Source organism: Spea bombifrons, chromosome 2 (assembly GCF_027358695.1).
Source record: "Spea bombifrons isolate aSpeBom1 chromosome 2, aSpeBom1.2.pri, whole genome shotgun sequence".
Classification (NCBI taxonomy): domain Eukaryota; kingdom Metazoa; phylum Chordata; class Amphibia; order Anura; family Pelobatidae; genus Spea; species Spea bombifrons.
Genome location: NC_071088.1, coordinates 122,817,909 through 122,842,782, shown reverse-complemented (window position 1 = coordinate 122,842,782; position 24,874 = coordinate 122,817,909). Strand labels below are relative to the sequence as shown.

The 24,874-nt window shown below is 38.6% G+C and overlaps 1 protein-coding gene and 1 long non-coding RNA gene across 7 annotated transcripts in view; one reads left to right on the top strand and one right to left on the bottom strand.

Annotated features, from left to right (window-relative positions):
- The window catches only part of LOC128474093 (uncharacterized), a 165,327-nt gene that overhangs the window by 56,953 nt on the left and 83,500 nt on the right, over positions 1-24,874 (top strand). The gene's annotated exons all lie outside the window — the stretch shown is intronic.
- The window catches only part of DCLK1 (doublecortin like kinase 1), a 133,841-nt gene that overhangs the window by 59,323 nt on the left and 49,644 nt on the right, over positions 1-24,874 (bottom strand). For 4 of the 6 annotated variants that reach the window (XM_053456349.1, XM_053456347.1, XM_053456348.1 and 1 more), the window contains exons 5-6: positions 14,314-14,430; positions 2,478-2,572 (exon numbers count right to left, since the gene is read on the bottom strand). In XM_053456349.1, the coding sequence (XP_053312324.1) occupies positions 2,478-2,572; positions 14,314-14,430 (212 nt within the window). Of the gene's footprint in view, positions 1-2,477; positions 2,573-3,512; positions 3,631-14,313; positions 14,431-24,874 lie in introns of those variants that run through there. The other 2 variants (XM_053456352.1, XM_053456350.1) reach the window with 2 other exon arrangements.

Here is a 24,874-nt window from a genome sequence, read left to right as displayed (position 1 = left end):
GAGAAGGGGGAGGTAATGAGAAAGAGGAGAGATAGCGGCAGCTGCAGCACATGGATTCCATCTGACAACACCTTGCAATATAAATATATTTATAAACATTTAGAGTAAACTGGATGGGTGCAAGGTATATGCATATATATGTATATATATTTAGATTTAACAAGATAGGTGCAGGGTGTTTGGTGACATCTCAGATTTAACCCATGTGCTGCTGCCATTGCACTTTTCTTTCTCAAGATATGAATAAAAGAAGGGTTAAACATAATGCAGATTATTCTTTAACCTGCTGCATTTATCCCCCAACAGAATCACACACACAGATATATATATATATATATATATATACATATATATATACACACACACACACAGAATATATACTGTATATATAAATATATATACTTATGTATCTTGCAAAAAAAAAAAACTATCTCCCAAGCTGTGTGATGTATGTAAGTGTACGTATGTTTGTGTGTGTATGTATGTATGTATGAATTTAAGTTAGATTGCGTATCAGCTTGTGTGTGTTATGTATTTTCTGGAGAGTTGAAAACAACATGCAGTGTTGGCACTTTGAGGTCTGACACTTGGTTTCATGCTGAATATTGGACTCTCAATTTTGGCCCACTGCTTTAGACAGTATCCCAACAGCACACTATGCGAAGGAAGAGCAGCCTGCGCTGGGCATGCCTATTTTATCTTGTGTAAAGTTTAAAAAGAATTGCCTTATCATAGTAACAGACTGTTTCAAACAACAGATGCGCTATGGCAGCTAGACCTCTTCAAACATCACCAAAATTGCTATTTATAACACTGTGTGTTATACTGTCAGATAATAGATATACACCTCGGACTATGGAGGGTCCATTATATGGACTGTGTGTTATTGGTAACAAATGGCTTTATGATGGGACAAATATGACTTTGGTTCCCTCACATCAAAATTATGGAAAAAATACAATGGGCTAAAAAAAAAAACAGTTTTGGCTTACAAAATATCCTGCATTGGTAGTGATTAACAAAATAAAAAAAGCTTGTTTTAGCGTGGCCCTCCTCACCTTGTGTTTCTGTAAATCTTTATTGTTACGTGACGAGCTAGTTCTTATAATAAAACAATGAGTAATAATAACCTTATACCCAATTTATGCAGTCCATATCCCCTCAGTTCCCCAACCAAACCATCCAGCCCTAGGCTGTGGGGTACGGGGCTTTTGTAATGTATGAGTCAAGGGTGTACCATCCCCAGGGCCAAAAAACCTCACTGAACCACAGTCTACCCACACGCTAAGGGATGCCTCCTACCATCCTCTTGCAGAATGACCTATTTTCTCGTGGTTCATAGGGATGGAGAACCCCTTGGTTCCTTGGTCCCTTAGTAGTATAGGCAAGTGGATTATGGCATCTATTGGCCAGGGTCATGTATGCAGATGAGCGGACTTGTGGTGGAGCATACTTTTTATTATTTTAACAATTCAACGACTGCCCACCCACAGTGGAAGTGAAACAGGTTGTTGGGGGAATTTAGGGAAAGGCTACAGTACTGATTAAGTCTCAGTTTGCCAACAGTAGCACTTCAACTGGCAGAAAGCGGAAGGCAAGAAGGGGACATCATTTCCATAATTGCCACAACTGAGTACTTGCACCTTTGCAAAAGAGAACTGCCAGTTTCTCTGCAGCACTTTTTTCCCTAAAATAAAGGCTGTTTGTGAATATGATAAACATTTATATTTTAAAAATACAGCTCATCTACCTGGTTAAAGCTAGCATTTCACTCACAAAAGCATGTATGGGCAGCAATCACTTTACTCCCAAAGCTACTTTAGCATGGACCTCATATTGTAGTTCTCCATTCTGTTGTGTAGGTCATATTTAGTACAGTAGGGAAGGATAAGACACTGCAGCGGGAATCGTTATAAACCATGAGAGTAGGTGGACAGCATCTTCCCAAATTCTAGAACTGTTGTTGGAAAACAGGGTGCAAGCACCAAAGCCATAGGTTCATTGGCGATTTCCCTACTAAAAATCTTCAAATACGTTAGAATGAAAAACCCAACACCAATCCATGTAATTAATATTCTATCTCAGAGGAAGAAGTAACAACCTGCTTAGAAGTTATACTTTCAAGTAACTGAACCTACCTGTGATACCATTTGCTCCATCATATAACATGTCATTTCTGAATAAATCCCCATATTTTCAATCGGAAAATAGTAATCTTTGTATAATATGATTTAGTAATAACCATTGGAACCATATTAGTTTTTTTTACCATGTGCACCAGTTTGCTAAGATGGCACATACATTTAATCCATATGTAATCAATCATGTGTGTTATCCTTCTAATATCTAGCACAGAACACTAGTGACTGACACATAACTTTGACGACATGTGAAACATTGTACTGAAGAGTAGCTTAAGGCACTGAGCACATATAATGGATCTTTGGTAACATTAGAAATGTAAAAAAGAACTGTACCCTGTGTTTGCGCAGACTCCCGGGGCTGGTCGGTGATGGACTTGGTGATTTTCCGGAGCGTGGGGTAGAGAGCTGGCTCCCTGGGGTTCCATTAACTGGAGAGAACACAATGGATGCAAAATATGAATGAAATGGCAAAGATATTCTATATGCATTTAACTCCTTCATTGTCAGAGTGGCAACTCAGCAGTAAATGAATGTGAATTATTTGAATTCATTTCAGACCGGGGACATTTTTTTAATGTCCTCATTTCTAAACAGGATTCGTAAATATCCAAAATAAAACTGTAATGCTCGTCCTGTAACATAATTTATAGGTTTTTAGTCACAGCAATAAAAAAATAAGCTTTTATCTCATCTGAGCACCTTCAACGTCAGAAGGAAGAATTTTGCATTAATACGTAGAAGCCATATCTGCAAACCATGCAATTATTAATTTCTGTATATTGCCAGGGACACTGTTATGCCATTTGTACATATACCTGTTATTAAACATTGTATTTAAGCATAGAACATAAGAATATATATAATAATATATAATAATAAGAATAAGAAGAATAAAAATATATATAATAATATATAATATTATAATACATATATATATATATATATATATATATATAAATATATATATATATATATATATATATATATATATATATATATATATAAAACCTGGATATTAACATGACTTTCGTTGTACTATATATAGATCGACATTATTCTCAATTGGACTGTTATAAAATATATATTCAATAATGGTACTGTTATTATCCTATGACGCCAGTTGACTATAAATAACAATTTCCTATGAGCCACGTGCTGAAATGTCAAAGTCAATAGTAAATGTTAAATTACAGACACATCTTTGAACTTGTCAACCTGTATTTTCTATTTACAAAGAAACATATTTCATCATTACGCCACAATCCTATAGATATAATCCTAGTGACAAATTACTATGCCAGGCTATCTATCTATCCATAGCAGATTAATAAAAATAATTTAAAAAAAATGAAAGCATTTTACTCTTACCTTCTATAAACTCTAGCATTGATCAGGCTTCTGATTAAACAAATGCTTTGTACAGAATTTAGCCAAGGCTTAGCACAAAGGAGGAAAGAAATGAAATAATAAAGAGCTGTGGGATTAGATATGTGACGGCGGGCTGCTCACACTGCGAGCTGAGTGAGATACAGCTCTCGGAGGCAGACTGCTTTTTATGCGTAATCTTGACGTCTTCTGACCAGCAGTGGGAGGTATAGGTGGTGTCTTAGGTCTACATCAAAAGGTGTCAGTGAAGCAAAATGCTGCTGCTATGGAAAAAAAGGAATAACACCCCCACACACACACTCCCATAAACCCCCCTAAATCTTAGTAATTTAATATGCTTTGTTGTGACTCATTAAGGGACTCTTTAGTGAGGGCGCAATCTCAATGACTCATCTTAAAAGTGAAGAGACGATGACACGTCTGAACCATTGTCGATGGCTAGGACATCAGAAGCAAAATCCTGCAGAGATGTTTCCCAGTTTACCAAAATCTAAACACAAACACTTGTCTGCTAAATTAACATTTTGTTTAGATGAGAATTTGAACATTAAAATACAACGCAGCATACAACACATCCTTTTTTTTTTTGTTGCTTTTAGAAAGAATCTTTGGGTTTTCAAAGCTTGGATAATGTGCCAAAGATCAGATTGTTGGCAGTTTTACAGAAAAGCAATATTTTAGCTGTCACACTATTTGAATATGTCTGCTTTGATGGATCAGATAACTCCCATTAATGATGATGACACTTATATGAATCACTAGGTAACAATTAAGAGATCACCTGAATTTGTGGTTTTATTAAAGTAATTGTTACTTATTGTCGTGCTTTACAATGTTTCTTTTCATAAGCATTAGGACGACACATACGGTTTTACAGGTCCTTTCTAAAAGCTTTTTGCAGAAAGAAACTATTGGCTTAAATGTGTCACTAAGCAATTGCTCGAGCCAATAGGAAATTAAGCAGTGTTGAACTTGACTTGTCTGCATCCTTGCGGAGAAGATAACGCCTAGCATCTTAATTAGGAAGACTATATCTTTCTCACGAGAGTTTTTTCCCCCAGAAATTTTTCTACTTGACAGTGTTGATAAATGAGTTATTCCTCCCCAAGCAGGGACATTCCTAGCCTTCTACAACATCTGGGCTTCTGGTTCTCAGATAACTTCACCTATATATATATCCACACAAACATCACATAATCACCAAGATACTTCACACCAGGAGGTTTATTAGCGAAACCATCACATGGGTTTACATAAAACAGTAAATTGTAGGATTTGGGGAAAAATGACATTAAATGTTTTTTTTTTCAGATCAATGACAAACACTATTGAAGTCTGCTGAATCATTAATCACCCAAAGATCGGAATAAGGGTAAAATATTGTATGTTTTTAGTGGCTAGTCTTTGTTAAAACACAGCATTAAAAAGTTAATTTAGTAACAACAAATAAATATATGGAAACACCAATGTATGCCCTATAGAATGATTCCTGTCACGGCAGAATCAGCATATGTAAAGATATTCTCAAGCAACCCCTTCTGTTCACGCACATGTTATGAGGACATTTTGTTTGTACCTTTGGAAAGACTGCAGAGTAAACAGACAACAGTGATTCACAGCTCATCTGATAATAAGTAAACAAGCAAAGTTTCCAAAAGGTTACATTCAGCCCCAGCCAATTGATTTTCTACTTATATTTATTAATATGACCAAAGGAAGAATCAATCAAAATCCCTCAAGCGTGCACGATAAAGTTAGTAGAAAGATCTAAAAATGAATAACCGGTGGAAGTCGATTGTTTATCTATCAGATAAACCCAATGGTCAGTGTGTTTTGCTCACAGCCCAGATTCGTATTCTGACAAAAACACCAAAGGTCAGGAAAGATGCGTCATATGAAAAGGAAAATGGGTAGGCTGTTTGCCTTGGGACTTTATAGTCATGGCTCAACAGGGCCGAGGTCTTTAGAATAAAAAAGGGTACACTCCTTGCCCACAGAATTTTCATCACAACCAGTTTTGATTTCAACAAACGACATTATTGTATCTTTCAGTTGATTCCAACATTACTATGACGCTGCCACGGTAAATTCCGAGTAAACTCCAGTTTCAAGGCCCCTTTCAGTATTCGAACACACATTTTAAAACACTCAACCAACAAACTGGCTTTCGATAAGGGCGTTTGTTCAAGCCGAAACCGGTCGGTGTTTCCAGAAACAAAGAGGAGAACTGTTTTTGACTATTATCCTGGCTGAGTGCTCTGCTTTTCTTCATATCATGATTGAGGGTGATACATTTGTATCCAGTGAGTACCTACTCCTCTGTTTCCCCTGTCTCTCTTTGACCCCTGTCTTCTCCCTGTTTGTAACTTTTCAGTCAATTATAAACATAAAAATGATATATGTACACGGGGACTCTCTGAGTGGAGTCTCCAGGTAAGTTTATTCTTTCTCTTGTCAGGAGAGCGGAATGTGACCATGCCCAACCCCGCTCTCCTCTGCACCACTCTTACACATGACTAGCTCCACTCTACAAGCAGCTAGCCCTACCCCTAGAAAGAGCTCCGGGTTGCCTACCTTGGGTTGGCAGGTATGATGATCAATGGATATAGCCAATGTCTTGTTTCTGATTATGACATCATAGCAAAACCAACAAAAGTTGGTCTGCTCAAACTCTTTAAACAGTTTTAAAAATATAATTGCTAGTAGTGTTCAATGTCCACAGTAATAATGCTTTCATCTATAGAATTTTACCTCATTCATAGAATTTGCTGAGGGACATTTAATTGCCATGTAACACAAAAGCAGGTTATGACCGGCTTTTGCCATAGAAACCCATCTTGCTAGAAATACTAGGGTGAAGATTAAAAGGGGTTGCACGTTTAGGAAGTGGGCTCCCCTTTGCTCTCTACAGCTCCCCTAAAAATAACACTGTCAGTACAGGCCTAGTTTGTTTTATGAAAATTCCACCCCAGATCTTAGGACAATTGGCTGTATTAAAAATTGTATGCAAATGTGAGTGTTTTAGGTGGAGGATGCATTCATTCTAATCTTCCAGAAGTGGAAAGGGGTGGACAACTCTATAAAGAGTCCACACTGTCTTCATCTGCTGTTGAAATGCACCATTTATCAGACTTTATCTCCAAGTTAAATACATCAATTTGTACCTCTGTCCTCAAACCAAGTGTACCAAACCCATGTACTAGAAGCGGAAAAGGCTGGGTAGATAGAGGCCTGGCAATTACCCGGCTAGAGCACTAGCTAATGGACTCTGACTGACATATTCCGCCCGTGGCTTCACTTCAGAAATCATCAGAACACACTTACAGATAATGAGAGTATTGTGAGTTTTTTCACTTGAATTTCAGAAAATCATCAGTCAGCAGTAAATGTGAGTGAGTTTTAGCTTTTGATGCATTTGTTAAAGAAGCAGAACCAAACTGATGTTTTTAAATGTATTTATCTGCTCTCCGGATATCATTTACCTGACCCATATTTGTTTAAGATGAATGTAAAATTGCCCATGTAAATGCATGGTTTAACATAGCAACGAGTATTTATCCCAGTGGCACTTTTAACCGACATCTCAATATACAGATCCACCAGAAGATGGTATGTATGAATACAGTAGCTGTTATATATCATTGCACCTATTTCAGCAGCATAGCAGAAAGCCAAGAGACAATTTTGTAGGAAGCCACCGCTTCTTAAAAAATGGAAATGTAGTCTGAATCATAGAAAAGGGCAGAATGAATGAAACATTTGAGGTATAAACCCTGCTTCTGGTTTATGACATCCATGGTTGGTCTCTTTAATATTCATAGGTAAGGGGAAGTCTCTAGCTCACCACTGCAGCCAACTAAATGCAGTCTTATACAATTTGTGTCCCCACTAGGCAGCAAAAACGAGCTTCAGCAACATTCAGTGACAGCTAGTGTATGTATGAGACCTCTATTGTAGCTACTACAACAGAGGTCTTTTCTCTTTGTTGAATGCAAGAAGTAAAGCCGGTTTAGGTTAAAGACAGTGGTGGCTCAGCCTACCGCTTCAGACCTATGCTATAAGTGCAGATGCAGCGCACATCCCATCATAATCAGCTCACCTGCGTACCTAGCGCCATACCCCTCAAACTGGGCGGCTGTCACCATAGACCATTATCAGTGGCGACTCTAGAAACAATATATGGGGGGGCACACAAGATACCACAGTCAAACTGGGGGGGCATTCATAATTTCCAAAAGTAATGTGCTATGGAATTATACTTTTGTTATTGGGCTAAAATAATACTTGATCATTCAACATGGGAAGCCTGAAGCCACAATTGAGTGCGACTAATCCTTGAAATAAATATTATAACACAATAAATAACTTTTCCACTAAATGATTTCAGGGCCTTGAATGTTTTGTCCCCTGAAGTCACTACAACTTCAGGAGGGCATTTTATCTCTTGATAAATATAAATTAAATAATTCCTACTGTAAGTCAGGTGCCAGGAAACAGATGACCAAACACACACACCAACACAGGCTCTGTCACACCAACACCCAGACACACACATCAGGACAGGCTCTGCCACACCGACAACCAAACACACACACACACACCAGGACAGGCTCTGCCACACAGACACCCACACACATCAGGACAGGCTCTGCCACACCCACATCCAAACACACACACACCAGGACAGGCTCTGAAACACTGACACCCAAACACACACCCTAGGACAGGCTCTGCCACACTGACAACTGAACACACACACCAGGACAGGCTCTGCCACACCAACACCCAAACACACACCAGGACAGGCTCTGCCACACCAACACCTATACACACACACCCGAGGACAGGCTCTGCTACACTGATAACCAAAAACACACAAACAGCATGACACAATCTACGTCACAGACGTCTACATCAGGATGGATTTTTCACACTGCATTGTCGTTTATACCCCCCTTAGTGTTTTTGCCCCTTGTGTATTGATGCCCCTGCTGCCCATATATATATTAATATTAGCCCCAGTTGCCGATAGCAGGTATAGATCAACACATTAACACACAAACCAAGCTTTACATGTATAGATCAACTGATATTCACTTGTGATCTCAGCACTGAAGGTATATATCAAATAAACAGAATCAGACATACAAATCCTGTATTTGCAGTTATACAATAGTATTTGAAACGTAGCATTGCAGGTATAGATCAAATAAATACATGGAAACAGCATTGCAGGTATTAATTAATTAAAACACTGTATTTGCAGGTATACATAAATAATGTATGGAAATATATAGATATGGCTCTACAAAATAACGCAAAAACCCAGCTTTGCAGGTATAGATCAACTGGAATTCACATAAAAACACGTCATTAAAAGGTATATTTAAAACCCCCTAAATTACAGGCATAGATCACAGGTTGCGTCCACACTGCGTCCACACTGCCCACACAGCAATCACACTCCTATCATACCAAGGCAACCAGTAAATGCTGGTACCTAGGCAAGATGGGACTGTGCTTGCTGTGATTGCTGTTAGCAATCACACTCCTATCATGCCAGGTCAGCCAGTACATGATGGTACAGGGTGGCTGTAAGTGATGTGTAGACCCCATAGACCCCATACTGCTGGCAGCATCAATACACAAGGGGGCAGCTAGCTAGGTTTCAGCATGTACTGGCTGACTTGGCATGATAGGAGTGTGATTGCTAACAGCAATCAAAGTCCCATCATGCCTAGGTTCCAGCACTTACACATCCAACCAGTAAATGCTGGAACCTAGGCATGATGGGACTGTGATTGCTGTTAGCAATCACACTCCTATCATGCCAAGTCAGCCACTACATGCTGGTACAGGGTGGCTGTAAGTGATGTGCAGACCCCATACTGCTGGCAGCATCAATACACAAGGGGGGCAGCTAGCTAGGTTCCAGCATGTACTGGCTGACTTGGCATGATAGGAGTGTGATTGCTAACAGCAATCACAGTTCCATCATGCCAAGGTTCCAGCACTTACACATCCATGCTATCACACACACACTCATTCATTCATATACTCATTCATTCACAGATTCATTCCCTCAATCACCCATACTCATTCAAACACCCTCCCCACCCCCTTACCTGCACTGCAGCTCCTCGATGCCGCTCACAGAATTCAGCAGGGGGCGCGGCCTCCCTCTGCGTTCTCTGCTAGCTTCCGCTTCCTCTATGCAGTACAGAAGACCCTCCCACAGGTAAGTAGCAGGGCTCGAGGTGCGGCCCAAGTAAGATCGGTTGCCCTGGCTGCCAATCTTACGCGGGCCGCACCCTCTCTCTCCTCCACATTAAAAAAATAAATAATAATAAAAAAAAGACGGGATTTAAAGTCGCATTGCGACTTTATTCCAATTTCGGCAGGGGGGCAACAGGGGGGGCAAGGATTAACCTAGGGGGGGCAATTGCCCCCCCTTGCCCCCCTGTAGCGACGCCACTGACCATTATCCATCTGTCACAACTCAAGAACTTTGCAAGGAATAGCACAGCAACTCATCAGCTTTGTCATGGCTACGATTCCCAGTACCCTCAGCTCAGCTGAAATTGTAAGAAATATGTGCATGTGTGTATATTGTGCTAACATAATTACAAAAGGCTTTTCTAATGATCAATTAGCATTTTAAACTTAAACTTGGATCAGCAAACACAACGTGCCATTGAAACACAAAAGTGATGGGAGTGATAAAGCACTTCTGTACGCCTGTGAAGATATTCCAGTAAAAATCAGCCGTTTCCAGCTACAATAGTCATTTACAACAATCATTTACGTTCGCACTGTAAAAAACAAGGACATTTCTAAGTGGCCCTAACAATAGTGTGTATACACATATATAATTTGATTTATTAGAAATTAACAGTTTTAATATTTACAAATCATTGTTCAGAGGTCACTTGCACTGAAGGAGTGACAATAGATGACATGCGTCATGCTACTTGGCAGTAGTGTATAGCAGCAAGAAAGCACAGTCATTATTTAATATTTTCAGTTTTCTGTATTAAAATATTAAATATCTTCCTCTCTGTGATCCACATCTCCATAGACAATCTGAACTTAAAGCACTACAGGGTACATGCTGGTGCAGCCTGTACTCTGCATGTATTAATGAACCGTCATTTACCTCAAGGTTATTGGTGACGTTAAGTAGATAAGGATCAGGACGTATGATGACATTTGTTATAGCAACCATATAATGATAGGAAAGATAAATGTGTGATCTTTAAAGAGGAATTACAATTAAAATGAGTCATCTTTCACAGATAGAAAAACCATGGCTTCAAGCTCTTTACATAATGCTATGTAATATTGCTCTCTATGGGCACATTGCTTTATTGGCTCCTTAAAGTTTATTCATGGCTTCTAAGTTTTATGTGAATATGCCCAACCCAGGCAGCGCCATCTTTGGGCAGTGGGCCTCCTGCCCCAGGCCTCACACTCAAGAGGGCCTTGTAGTGCCTCTGCTTACCACTCTCTATCTTGGTTTGCATGAAGACCACTAAGATATGACACTTTTCTGAAACCTACAGAGACCACAAGCTGTAAGGAGTTAAGCCCTAAGCCCAGGCCCTTCGAATTAGTGCCATAATGATATTAGAATTAGTGCCATCTTGGGTGTGGAATCGGACCAGGAGGTCCAGCCCAGGGAGTCGTAAGATCAAGCTATGGTTTTGTAGCAACACAAATTGTGTCCTGATTTGGACACATGAAATGTCAACTCTCCACCAAAGCAAGAACACTATGTGATGGGGGAGCGTCAGTCTGTTTCTTTGTCCTACTATCTGTCTTTGATTGTGACCTAATCAATTACACACACTCCTATGCACCATCGTTCTTTAGTCATACTGTAAATCATGTAAGATTCTGTATCACATTGCTTTTCAAATCTGCGTGTGTCCATGTGGGCTTTCTGGAAATGATTACATAAAGGCGATGAGCAACAGAATCATAAATAGTAAAAGCTGTGAAGCTGGCACTAATGGCATCTGCTGCTAATGATAATGATTTATAATAATAATAATATATATTTTAAATATGGTGGGGTCTTGCACTTCCTATGTTATCAACTAAGTTATGATTTGGATTGAACATGATCACCATCCTGATGGAATATCTGATTGGACATCTAATTATCTTCATAAATCCCAATTAATCTTAGGCATCAGTAAAGCATTGATTCTCCACTGATGGGTTTTACTCCCTGAAATGAGCATTGGATCATTTTCACTACCAGCAGCACCTGGCTGTTTAATGGCAGCTGTATCTTGCAGACATGTAGGAACAGGCATAAGTGTACATGTCTGTGTGCTTCTAATACATTCTCCCCAAGTGTCTGGATTCAGAACTCTACTAGCTGCTGTCTATGCCAATGGCACACCATTCCTTAGGAGGTGGAACCAAACGTCCCCTCGGTTTTCAGGGTTTTTTTTTGCTCAGAGAACACCTTGCATAGTGTAGGGGTGACTATGGGGGCATACATTTTATCGGGACAAACCTCTTAATTATTGAATTCAGGTGTTTCAGAGCCAGGCCTTCTCATTCAACATCAGTGTCTGACCTCAGAGATGCTCTACTAGATGAATGAGCAAAAAACCCCACAGAAACACTCCAAAATCTTGTGGACAGCCTTTCGAACCATTTGTGGCCCAGGATATTTTTATAATAATTTAAATACACTTTGTAAACATTACATATTTCTCTTATGGTTGTTAAAAGTTATATATTGTCATCAGAGTTTATTATAGAACTATAGAAGTATAAAGCCATTAATTAATTTTGGGGGGGCACACCTCCATTTAAGAGGGAAATGGGCGGAGAGTTCTTGCGTAATAAAATTGTTAGGCTCTTTTCTCCAAACTTTGCTGTATAGGCTGTATATATGTAACTTGAAGAGTCCATACATACTCCAACGGCAGATCGAGTGCTGCAATGATATCTCCTGGCCTTGGCCGGCTGAGCACAACCCCCACAAACAGCATTAGAAGGAGCTGTGGACCTTTAAGGCATGGAGCCTGGGATATGACTTCATATTTTAGTGCTCAGTGTCTTAAAGGTACAGCGCATCTTTTAACGTGGTGCAGATGCCCACCAAGGAGGAGCTGACATATAAAGGTTAATACGTCTCTTGGGTGCTGCAGAGTGTGTACAGCAGCAGTATAAAAATGAAACATATGGCTGCTCATATACAGTCAGGAACTATATTATTTGGTGGCTGCCCACTTAGTTTGGCCCTGGTAATTCTTATAAAATTACCCCACCAGTTCAGCTGCTGCTCCTCAACAGAAATATCATCTATTTACTTCTAGTTACTGTTCTTCTTTTTTTGCAGAGGAAGAATGATGGAACTGTTGTATCTGTTTACTGTATTGCAGTCCAACACCTATTCATGGAGATTCTGCTCAGGGAGCCCACGCAATCACTATGTGAGAACTACACACAGACATGGATAATGCCGTATCGATCTGAGCACCATACAGTGTTCATTCAGACATATTTATACATATAGATGTAGAACTGTAAGGCAGTTAAAAACATCTGTTTTTTTTTTTTTGCTGTAGAAAATACCTGATTCACGTACAGGGGAAATATAAAAACCTATAAGCCAAACCTTTTAACCCAAAACGTATTTATTATCATGGAAGCACAATGATTGCTCCACTCAACCTTTTTATTGACACGCTCTATGTGGAACTATATGAGTAACACAATAATGTTAAAGTTGTGACTAGGAAACAAAATAAAAAGTGAAAAAACCCTAACAATTAGGTTTACATATATACCTATTTGCGAAAGTACTCCTGCCAAACTGACTGAATTCTGTCTTGAGAAATATGATTACATTGATTTAGGGAAATATGTTGGTTTGAAAAATATCGTACATTGTGATAATTTAACATCTTTACCATATCACCTAAACGTAATTAGGAAGATGAAAGGAATGAGGTAATCTCCTCTGACAAGTTCTCACAAGGAGGTATGAGTCTTCTATTCCGGAACTTTTTGGTGTGAAATAGGTGCAAGTGATACTGTTGTCACCCATTTATATCACTTCTACATGGTGCTGTGTTATTATTATTACCGTTATTACTTAAAATGCATTGCTCATCTCCTCGCTCTTCAAAGGATTAAGTAACAGTTTTGGAGTGTACTCATGGACTAGTTTAAAATATTCACTTCTGCATTCATTTAAAATGCAGGTCAAGGCTAAGTAGACTTTCTAAATAGATCTATCTATCTGCTTTTGCTATGGGGTATGTAGTATACATGTGCTCTGCAAGAAGGATATTAAAGAAATGAACATTTTCATAACATTTCTGTTCTGTCCCAATTTTGCTCATACCTGGCCCCCGCAGAGTTATGATGGACAGCCCTGGAACAAAGAGGCAAATTCCAAGTACTAAACCCTTCATTATGCTAAAAACAAGGGGCCAGGAGGCCAGTGCTCTCTGATATCGGCTCCTGCGAGAGGTAAGCATGTGCTTGTGCATGTTTCTACTCCTTTTTTTTACTTTTTTGTGTATGTATTTCATCTTACCATGCTAATAGTATAGTTTATTGTTCAGCTATAACCACAAACTAAAAGAAAATCAATGCTTTTTTTTCTACCAAGTTTTAAACCCCGAATCTTTAGCTAGCTTTATGCCTACCCCACTTACACTAAAAGCCCCTTGATGTAAACAAAAAGAGATGTCACGCTTACTCCAAACATGTCCATAATTGCTGTTTCACATGCAAAACACAGAAAGTGTACCTGAGCTTGTTGATGCAGGTGACTTGCTGCGCCGCGATGGGCCTGGACTCTTGGTGGTACTTCTGCGTGGCACGCCAGGAAGCTTGGTGTATGAAGTGGACTTCACAACGCGGCACTCTGAAAGGAAGAGCAGTTTGTTAGAGGCCATTTTATAAAAGGTTACCAATATCAGATTAAGATTAAGCTTGAATTTACTCTACACCAACATGTTTTTGCATTGTTTTAGGTTTGTTCATGGTCTCCGTAGAAGCGCACAATGCTATATTTCATTAGCCTTTAAATAGCATTACCTATAAACACAATGGGTGAAAACTCTGAGGCTTCTTTATAATGTCTCCCACATTCCATGTCTCTCAAACAGGGGAGAGCTGAAAATATGGGGTGTGATTGATCCATGAGCTGCTTCGATTTGAAACATTTGGGTCACTGACTGTTGTCAGCCCTCACATGCTCTCAATTCATTTCAGTGTCACTTATGTATGTCCTCCTTACCCTTGTTATCCCCTCCCTTATGATACTCTTTTTTTCTTGTAGAACTGATTTCCAGGTTATTCCATAATTTTGCATGGGTTTTTGGCCTCTCTGAGACTCCCTTATCTACTTACCTTGGAACCTATTATGTTTCTACTGTGCTAATGTGCTAATTAATCTCTTTCAATGAGATATTAAAGGTCAAGTTAAACACATAAAGTAAGCAATGAAAAGAATGAATAGGTGTATCGTGTTAAGTATAAAGGGTATAGGACCACTAATAAGCACAGTAATGACATTTATTCTACCACAAGCAGTAGGCAACGGTTCAACCCCTTCTGGGTCTTTTCTCAAGCTTCATGTAAAATACCTTGTGAATGTAAGAAAGGTACTGACATCTTCCTGGGTGAAGGATTGAAATGTTAGAGAAATAATAGCTTTAGGAGAGGAAGTATTTTACGGGAGACATTGGACAGAACAGAGACAATAAGGAAAGAATATCAACTTGGACTGCTGGACTGCCGTTAACATCGAAATCTGGGGCCCTTGCTAATTATATAGGATACATTTGTAATTGGGGCGGACGTCGTTTAGATAAAAAGACCTAATACAAGGACCATATGGAACGTTCTTGTACTGTCACACACTAGAACATGGAGTAAAGAACTCCAAGCAAGTGCCAGGCGAGCGTTGTGGGATGCCTGGCCATGGTTAGCAAAATTGGGAATGTAACAAAGGTTATTTATACAATCATGATGGAGGAAAGTTGGGAGAAAATAGCTTAAACAGAATGTAAGGAGAGGTAGTGATTACCAGAAGATAAAGAGAAAGGGGCAGTCATACGTCTGTCCAATATGTAAATTACAAATTAAATATAATTGGAACTTTGGCAAAAATAAGTATAATTCATCACCCCAATGATTAATATGAACAGTAATAACAGGTTTGACATTGCTTTACTCTGGCAAATGGAAGTAATTATCTCTGGGATGTATTGCCGTGCCGTATAGTAACTAAGTCCCTGCCAATGAAGGACGTATACGTGGGAAGACCTTCCTTCAAAATCCATTGTTTAATGGTAACATTTCTGAATTAAATGCCCTTTTTGGATTTTTTTAAATAAATTACTTGATGACTATCATCAAATGAATCACAGTCCAGAGTGTTTGCCGATTTCCAATGTATCCCCTTTATTAATATAAATCATTTAAAATAACTATTTTTAGATTAACTATAACATCATATAGTTTTTTATTCCATTTTTACCATCTGTCTAGATAAAAATGCCAAGTCCTTTATCATCCTTGATGGTTCCATTTGTAACCAACAATCCAAAATGTACTATTTGTTCACGTCAAAGTTACTAATCATATTTCATGTATATCTCCCAGACCTATGACGTGCCCAAGTTACGAGTAAACAAATGCCAAGGGTCCCGCGCTGCCATGTTCTCTTCATTGTTGTAAATTCTATTACTACAGAGTTAAAGTACGAAGGGAGAGATCCTGAAGGAAAAGTATATAAATATAAAGTATATAAATACATCCCATTTTATTGGTGTCATTAAGTTTGCTCATCATAATAATCATGAACACTGTAGTCAAGTGAGGTTAATGGATGTGGAAATCCATCAGAGGTGATTCCATTCAGATTAAGGGGCTGACTTTTTACAATAGCCCAGATATTAGACAAACAGTGACATCTAACCCTCTAATTACGATGACACTGACCACCCATCTGGCATTCCAGCGAGATACAAAATGAATTAGGACTAATAGACCATAAATGTATTACTATAATGCATTGTAAAAGCTGTAACCTGTTTATTAATAGGTTTAAATTATATGTGGAGAGAAGACAATAGCCTGAGACATCAAAGACTTTCTGGCAGACTGGTTTCCAAAACAGAGTATTATATCCTCATTAAGAGTTTAAAGATTATGGATGAGGAAAGCGTAATCTCCTGACTAATTTTTCCTCCCCTGTGGCAAGTTTCCCTAGGATTGCGGTTCTAGACTGCCCTTGTGGATGATATCGGTCTCATATGCTGATCTGACCTCTGAATTGTCACAGATGAGCTAAGATTTGAAACTTCCCTGCATATTACACACTGCACCGAAACCTATTAACTCTGCTCTCTTTTGTACAATAGCAAGCCAGGATTTAAATATCTTAGCCTGCAATAAAGGGTCTTCAACTCTATTGCCCAGGATAGCAATATATATTTTTATATATTATGCTAAATAAATCTAACAATACTATGCCTTCCAATTGCTCCACCCCGGAGACCCATATACATGATTTGTACACCACCTGTGCACACAATCATCTCCCTATGCAGGTTACAGTTTAATTATGGCAACTCATATGATAGATCGCAATAATATACCAAATATATTCCGTTATCCTTGCCATTAATATATGGTATTATTTATTAATACACACTATATAAATATAATACATACTATATATATAATATATATAACAACACACATATGTTAAGCACACACACATATACATACGCACACACACCATGAGAAGCAGCAGTTATAACTTCGAGTCTCAGGATTTGCATGATTGTTCACCTTCCCTAGGAGGTTTACCTGTTCTGGAACCTGATTGCTCCTGCCACTTTTGTAATTAGAAGGAAGGACATTTCAGGGTAGGAAGTAAATCTCAAATAGGTACAATGAGAATTTATTTTATGTTAGTATAGCATTGATCCCAGCTTTTTTACAACCTTACATTTTTTTACAAAATATATATTTTAAAAAAAGAAACTGTCTCTGATGGATGATCGGATGGGATCCTGGTATATCATCCATTCTAAAAGGAATTCCTAATCAAATTACTTGATCAGATTGTATCAGAGGAATTTTCAGGGACACAATGATTCAAAAAAAGCATCACCTTGCTGCCTCTGATTTCATGAATCATTGGTCTTTCTTTTCTCACTCCAGTACAATAATTCATTTTCAAGGACAGCCCGCAGCCTCATCATTAATGCTTATCTAATTCCAGACCAGCGGTATGAATGGGAATCAAGTTATCCACATGTTCACGGGGGCTTGTTTTCTATTTATGGGAGTTGTTTCCGTAAGTCTCAGATACGACTGTCTGAACAAACAAACAAAAGGATACATTCTACTCCTTAACCTTAAGAGTTTTTTCTAATTTTTTGTTTCATTTTGTAAAGTACATTTGGTATAAATTTTAAAAGCGATCTTATCACAGCAGCATCAATCCAGTGATCGGACCTTTCCATCAGTCGCTACTGTCATGAAAATATTACACCTAAATTCCTTTTTATAAAAAAATTACTTTCTAAAATCTGTTCATACGACTAATGTAGTAGTACTATTATTATTATTATTATTATTATTTATATAGCATCAACAATTTACGCAGCCCTTCTTACAAACCATCCCTGTTTAGTGTGTAAGCTGGCATTGTTTTGTAAGATGTTGTTCAAGATGCCAATAGATCTTCAATTGTACAACCTAACATAGTTCATCTTTTTTTTCTTCTTTTTCTATATGATCCCTCTATCTGAATAATTAATGCAGAGGAAAATGATCTAGAACATGACTGCAGTGCAATGCAAAATCAAGAGCTGGATTGCAATAATGGCAGCTTATTTGTTTAGCCATATTCCCCTCTCAAACAGTCCGCATCTGGGCATGTAGCTCAATAAAAAAAATGTACTGGTATAATTATATCCAATACAAGAAAACTGCTGATCGGGGCTATTAAACCTAATAGCACAACTGGCCAAAAAAATCAACAAATAAAAATATATATATATATAAATCCACATCGTTTGACCATCATTAACATACTGAATTAATGAATCAATTCTTTTGATCCATTTTTAAGTGTTTTCTGCTATAATAATGCATTTGTTTGAAGGAACATTAAGCAGAAAACAACCCATCTACATGGATATATCCATATTAATGAACACTGTGAAAACTTTAGAAACTTATAGTACTATAAAACTGGCAAAAAATATACATAAAAAGCAAACTTTTCATTACACACCAGACTATTCTAAGTACTCAAGCAAGGAAAAAAATGGCGCCATTCAAAATAACCCTAATATAAACCTAATGGCTAATAGTATCCATTTTATTCTATAACAGACTAGAATAGTGGTATACATCATAAAAGTGCATCTCACCATTGCTAGTATTGTGTGAATCCATTCAGTGTACAGTTTTTATTCATCACCAGCCAGCATCTGAATGTGAGTGTAGTAGACAATGGCCACTGGTGGCCCCATTGCAATAAAGCATATATTTAGTGTCCTAGCAACAAAAAATATGCAAAATCTATAAAGCATCAAAAGATTATTACTGATGCTATAATTATCATTATTTATAAAGTCCAAATTTCCAAACTTTATAAAAGTTATTACAAACCCATCCGGCAGACCGAAAAAATGAAAAAGATTGGATCTAGTTTACAAAAGGAACAGAAACATAGAAAGACGCAGATCACTTCAGCACTTGGACAGCTCCGCTATGGTGCTATTGCATTTCAGTACCAGCTGCTTCATTTGTTCACCTCTCAGCATGGACTGTCTTAGTCCAGGGTGTCCAACCTGCGGCCCTCCAGCTGCTGCAGGACTACATCTCCCATACTCCTCAGCCAGCCCCTGAGCTGAAAGGGCATTATGGGAGATGTAGTCCTGCAGCAGCTGGAGGGCCGCTTTTTATTTTAGATAGTGTATTTAACAAAATACACAGTTTAGTTCTGATTAAAGTTGTTCTGTCACTTTTCCCAAATGTGAAATTTTACAGTTCTCTACAATGAGTAAACCCATGCAATGTTTTTTAGAGATTAGAATGAGAATCTAAGTATTGTTCCCCCCCAAAAAAACGTAAAGGAGATCGTAAACATTTTGTAATAAATAGATTTCACCAGATTAATGTAGTCCTAGTTGTCTAGTGTCTTTCTTGCCTCCCTGATAATGAAAGGATTACATATTGCCAATCACTGTAAATATTTTTCCACTACATGAACACGCCTTGAACATGCCTTTGCATTCTAATACCACCCAACAATGCCATGTCTTTCCAAGGCTGTCATAAAACTATTGACCAAAAGACCTACTGAAACCATACACTCATCACTTATGTCTTTTCGTCAGTGTTAAATTCATTTTTAAAGGGTCTAGAAAATATTTAATATATTCTTACACTCTCCAAAGTATCCACCAACTGTAAAGTTAATTCATGTACAGTTCATTTAATAATTTCTAGTGTGTTAATAATATTTCCATTCTCAGGGGTGCTATCATCAATATCAAATGCCATGTTTATTCTTGTACCACTAGGAAGGAAATGCCATATGTAACAATTTAATGAGATCTGCAATTGTGAAGTCTTTAATTCCCCACAATAAGTGGAATATGACTATCTGCATATCTATAATGTATTACTAACTCTCAGAAATATGCAAAATGAATATTTCAACCAGCTTCTTGCTGTGGAATCAAGATAAGATAACAATCAGTAATTAGTATAATCCGACCATAAAAGGAGAAATAAAAACTTAAGTGAATAATGAATGTTCTGTAAACATGGAAAGCTATTCAGAAAATGTTATAAGTGGAAGAACACTTAGTGTGTCATTCTATTGTATAGGGCTACTGCACAACTGAAAGAAATGTTACAATAAATGGACTATTGTCAGTGGAAATGGGTTATTGTGTGGGAAGGACTAAAAAACACCTCTGGTTCTATGCGCTAAAAGGAGTATCAAAGGGTACTGGCAGTGGTGGGATGGCTCGGTAGGTCCGTCCAAAATCGTTCACAAAGGCCCAGGGAAGGCAGAAACACAGCGGGTTAAGCAAAGGTACACCATGCGCATGCAACCAGAAAGAATGCTGCAGGTGAGGTAAGGGAGTGAGGGAGCGAGAAAGGGAGGGTAAGTTAGTATGTATTTATGAATGTATGACTGTATGTATGTTAGAGTGAATGTGTGTGAGCATGAATGTGTATGTCAGCATAGATGTGTATGTGTGAGTGTGTGTTAGCATGAATGTGTATGTGTAAGTGTGTTTTAGCATGAATGTGTGTGTAAGCAGATATGTGTAAGTGTTTAGAAGTGTGTGAGCATGGATGTGTATGTGTACGTGTGTGAGTTTGGATGTGTATGGGTAAATGTGTGTTAGCATGAATGTGTATGTGTGTGAGAGGAAGAGGGAGAGGGACCATCCAGATGAGTATAAAGCCTCTCAGAGCAAGCTTAGCTCCAGGCCCCCCATGTACCGGAGGGAACCCATAAAGTCACACTTCTTGGTAGGGCCAAGGCAGGATTTGATTCAAAGCTAAAATTGTATCACAGTATAGGAGTATAGAAGTAGTGACTTTTGAGGTTTATTCACTATACAGGTGTCGATCAGGTAAGTAAGCCTCTGGACTCCTTTTCTTTGAAACAATTTTAGCTCTGAATCAAGATACAGAGTGTACTGAATATTAACTATGAGTATACTACTGATTCTGAGCATTGAATTAGAATGCTAATGTGCAAACTTGTTTTTTGTCTTGTGAGGAACGTGATCCAAGCAATCCATTTTCGATTATCACTTAGAAAAACAATACAGATTATACTGCTGGTGTCAAGACTATTTCCGAACCTCATTGCATCTTTACATATGGTTAATAGTAGCAAAATTTTAACGTTTGGAAGAATTTAAGTTTTTTGGAGTGGGGGGGTCAGTTAATTGGCATTTCTGATTGCTTCAAGCGAACACTGGAAGCTTCCTGCAGGCTGCTGATAAGGAGCAGTTTCATCATGGAGTGAAATGTATCAGGGCAGGCCCTCATTTCATACCAATTCACTCTCGGTGAGTTCATAATACAGATGTTTACTTAAATCAATCACCATAGAGAGAGCTGCAGAAATAAACAAACTATATTATCTAAAAGATAACAACAAATAATAATTGGAGTGGAGTTGTGTGCACCACAACCACTCAATTTACACATACGCTTATATATAGACAAAAGTATTGGGACACATCTCTTAATGATTGAATTCAGGTGTATAAAATCAAGCACCTAGCCGCATAGTCTGCATTTACTAACATTTGTGAAAAATGCTCAGTGAATTCACGAGCTGTGCTGTGATCCATGCCACCTTTGCAATAAGTCAGTTTGTGAAATTTCTTCCTACTAGATATACCACGGTATTAATGGAAAGTGGAAATGTTTAGGAAAAGTAGCAACTCCGCCACGAAGCGGAGACCACGTAAAGTCAGAGAGCTGAGGCACATGGTGCGTAAAAGTCGCCAACGCTGAAGAGATCCAAACTTCCACTGGCATTAATATCAGCACAAAAACTGTGCGGCGGGAGCTTCGTGGGATGGGTTTCCATGGCTGTGCACATACAATGCCAACATATAGTTTCCAAATGAGAGAAAAGTGAAAACGCTGAAGAAGCTATTTCCTTCACGTTTAAGAGAAAGACTGTCCTTTAGGGGCTAAGTAATTTATTTCTGTATATTATGCAGGCATTGCGACTTTTAGGGCTATAGATGATTGCGGTACATTCATGCCAAGCAAAGATTCTCAGCTCCTAAAAAGAGGGGCACCGTGGAAAGCAGGATACTTGGGAGGAACTCTGTAAATGTATAAACAGATATGTTTCATGGGTGACACTAATAGAAAACGTACTATATAATAATTAGTGCTGACTTGCGTGATGTGTTAAAGATCCGGTACCCTAGTCCAATAAGAGATTTAAAATGATGTAAATGATGAAAAGTCCCCCCCCCCAATGTTGTATGATTTCTTGTGCTGTAAGTTCAGGAGAGCTTGTTAAGAACTGGAAACTACATATCTGCTGATCTTGTGCCAGCTCCGGCCGACCTCAAAAGCCCATGTGTTACCATGGCAACTGCAGCTTTCCAGAATAAGTAAAACATCCTTAGAATACATTATGGTCTCCAGGGATCTTCTGAACATACATTGGTACACTCAAAGTATGTTCTCCGAATGCTGACTAGGAAAGCGCATCATATGGTATACACCTATAGAAACGCTAATACGTACGTACTAGATGCCGTTATGTAAAACCTGGCTTTGGGCATGTGGCTCAGCCTGCTCAGTGCCTGGGAAGGTAGACACAGTGCAGTTGCCCTGGAAAGGCTAAGCAGCCGCTGACACTCGTAGAGAAACCAATTTCAAATGCTCAAGCAGGTTAAAAATCAGAAGCAGATGATTAACATATACGCAGAACTACATTTTTTTGAGGGGGTTGAAGGTCTCTTAACCCGAGTGCTGTCTATTATTCCGCACTGCTCTCAAACGCACAGCCCCTGGGAACAGAAAGTGTTGTGTAGCAGCTGGCTTCCTCAGGGACAAAACTTGTCCCAGCCACGCTAGAGGCGGATTTACACGGCTCCGGGAGCACCGACGTCATGTCTGCGAAATCTAGACGCAAACAGTTTCACAGCCAAAGAGTTTACATGAGCCTCGGCCAGAAACCAGCAACTAAATGAGGCTACTGTATGCTCTGAGCATCTGGCTCTCTGCTTTGCAACACAGTCGAGAAAGAAAATGTGTATTAGACATAGTTTTTATCATTGTGCATCTCCCTCGATGGCGTCTGTCCACATGTATTAGTGGTAGCTTATTATCACATGAAAACATGAGCACCATAGGAATGAAGACGTTGGAAACCGAGCACTATTGATTTCCTAAACTCAATTTCCTAGCATTACCAATATATATATTTATTTAGTGACCTTGTCTCCCAAACAGGAAACATTCTGAGGATGTCCCCAAAAATGGTCATATTACTCATTAACATTTATCTGGAACATTGACTTTACTATGGATTACTGGTTTCACTATGTCCAGTAATACAAATACAATTATAACATGGAGATAATTAGTTTCTAAAGCTTTATGGATTTCTTTAGAACTGAATCTTGAAAAAATAATTCTTATATCTCCAAACAAATCCAGCAATATATATATAGTGCATGAATCATAATAACTGATAATAATTAAACCTTTACACCCCCACTCACAGCTTATGCATTATATTCCTTATTGCCAATAGCTCCCTATAGAATACATTCAAAGCTTCATGAGGTTATTGCCAGGAGCATCAAACTCTACCACATCTTCTCGATGTGTCCACAGTTTGACTGCACTTTGATGATTTAGCAGAAGGAGCCCATAGAGGTTCCCTGGAAATAATGTGGATCTCTGATAATTGAGAGAGGCAGATGGAGCTTTATTTTCTTTTTTTTCTTAAAAAGAAGAAAAAAACTTAAAAGAAGCATTTATTTCTTGAGCAAGTAAAACATATGGTAACCTGGATGAACCCTAAGACTCTTCTAGGATTGAAAGGGGTCTCCAAACCAAGTAATGGGTTTTGTACTAAGGGTGTCTACTAGACAAAATGATTCAGACATTTTTTTGCTTAGTTTTTGGTCCATTAGTTTACAGACAACACATTTAATTACCTGCCCTTTTGATTCCAATGAAATTTGGAGGACTTTACCATTCGAAAACAAAATTTGTTAGCACTCCCCTTCATTCACTCTCTTGCACTCTCTCATGCTTTCAGTCACGTTCTTTCGCACTCTCCCACACTCTCATTCTGATACTCTCAATAACTCTCTCTCACATTCTCTTTCAATGTGACCTTCTCCGCCGACCACTTCTGTGTCTCTATCTCCGTTTCTGCAGCTCTGCCTTTTCTCTTGTCTCTTCCTTGCCTTCTGCCTTCTTTCTTCTTTCTCCCTGTGTCTTGGAGGAATGGGGGCTGTCCTGTGGCTCTGCCTTTTTACAGAAGTACTCCAATAGGCCAGTATAATCAGACAGATTTGCGGAAAAAGAGAGGTGTAGAAACACTATTCTTTCGCTGTGAATCTGTCTTCATTATTCTGGCCTCCTGAAGTACTTCTGCTAAAGAGAGCGAGGACTGCCTCTCCCCCGTTCCTATTCTTCTCTATCTCTTTGTTGTTTCCCTTCTCTTTTCTCTCCTTCATATCATTTCTCTTCTGCCTCATCTTTCTGCTCTACCCCTCTATACACCCTCACTTGCATACAACACTATTTGGCAGAAC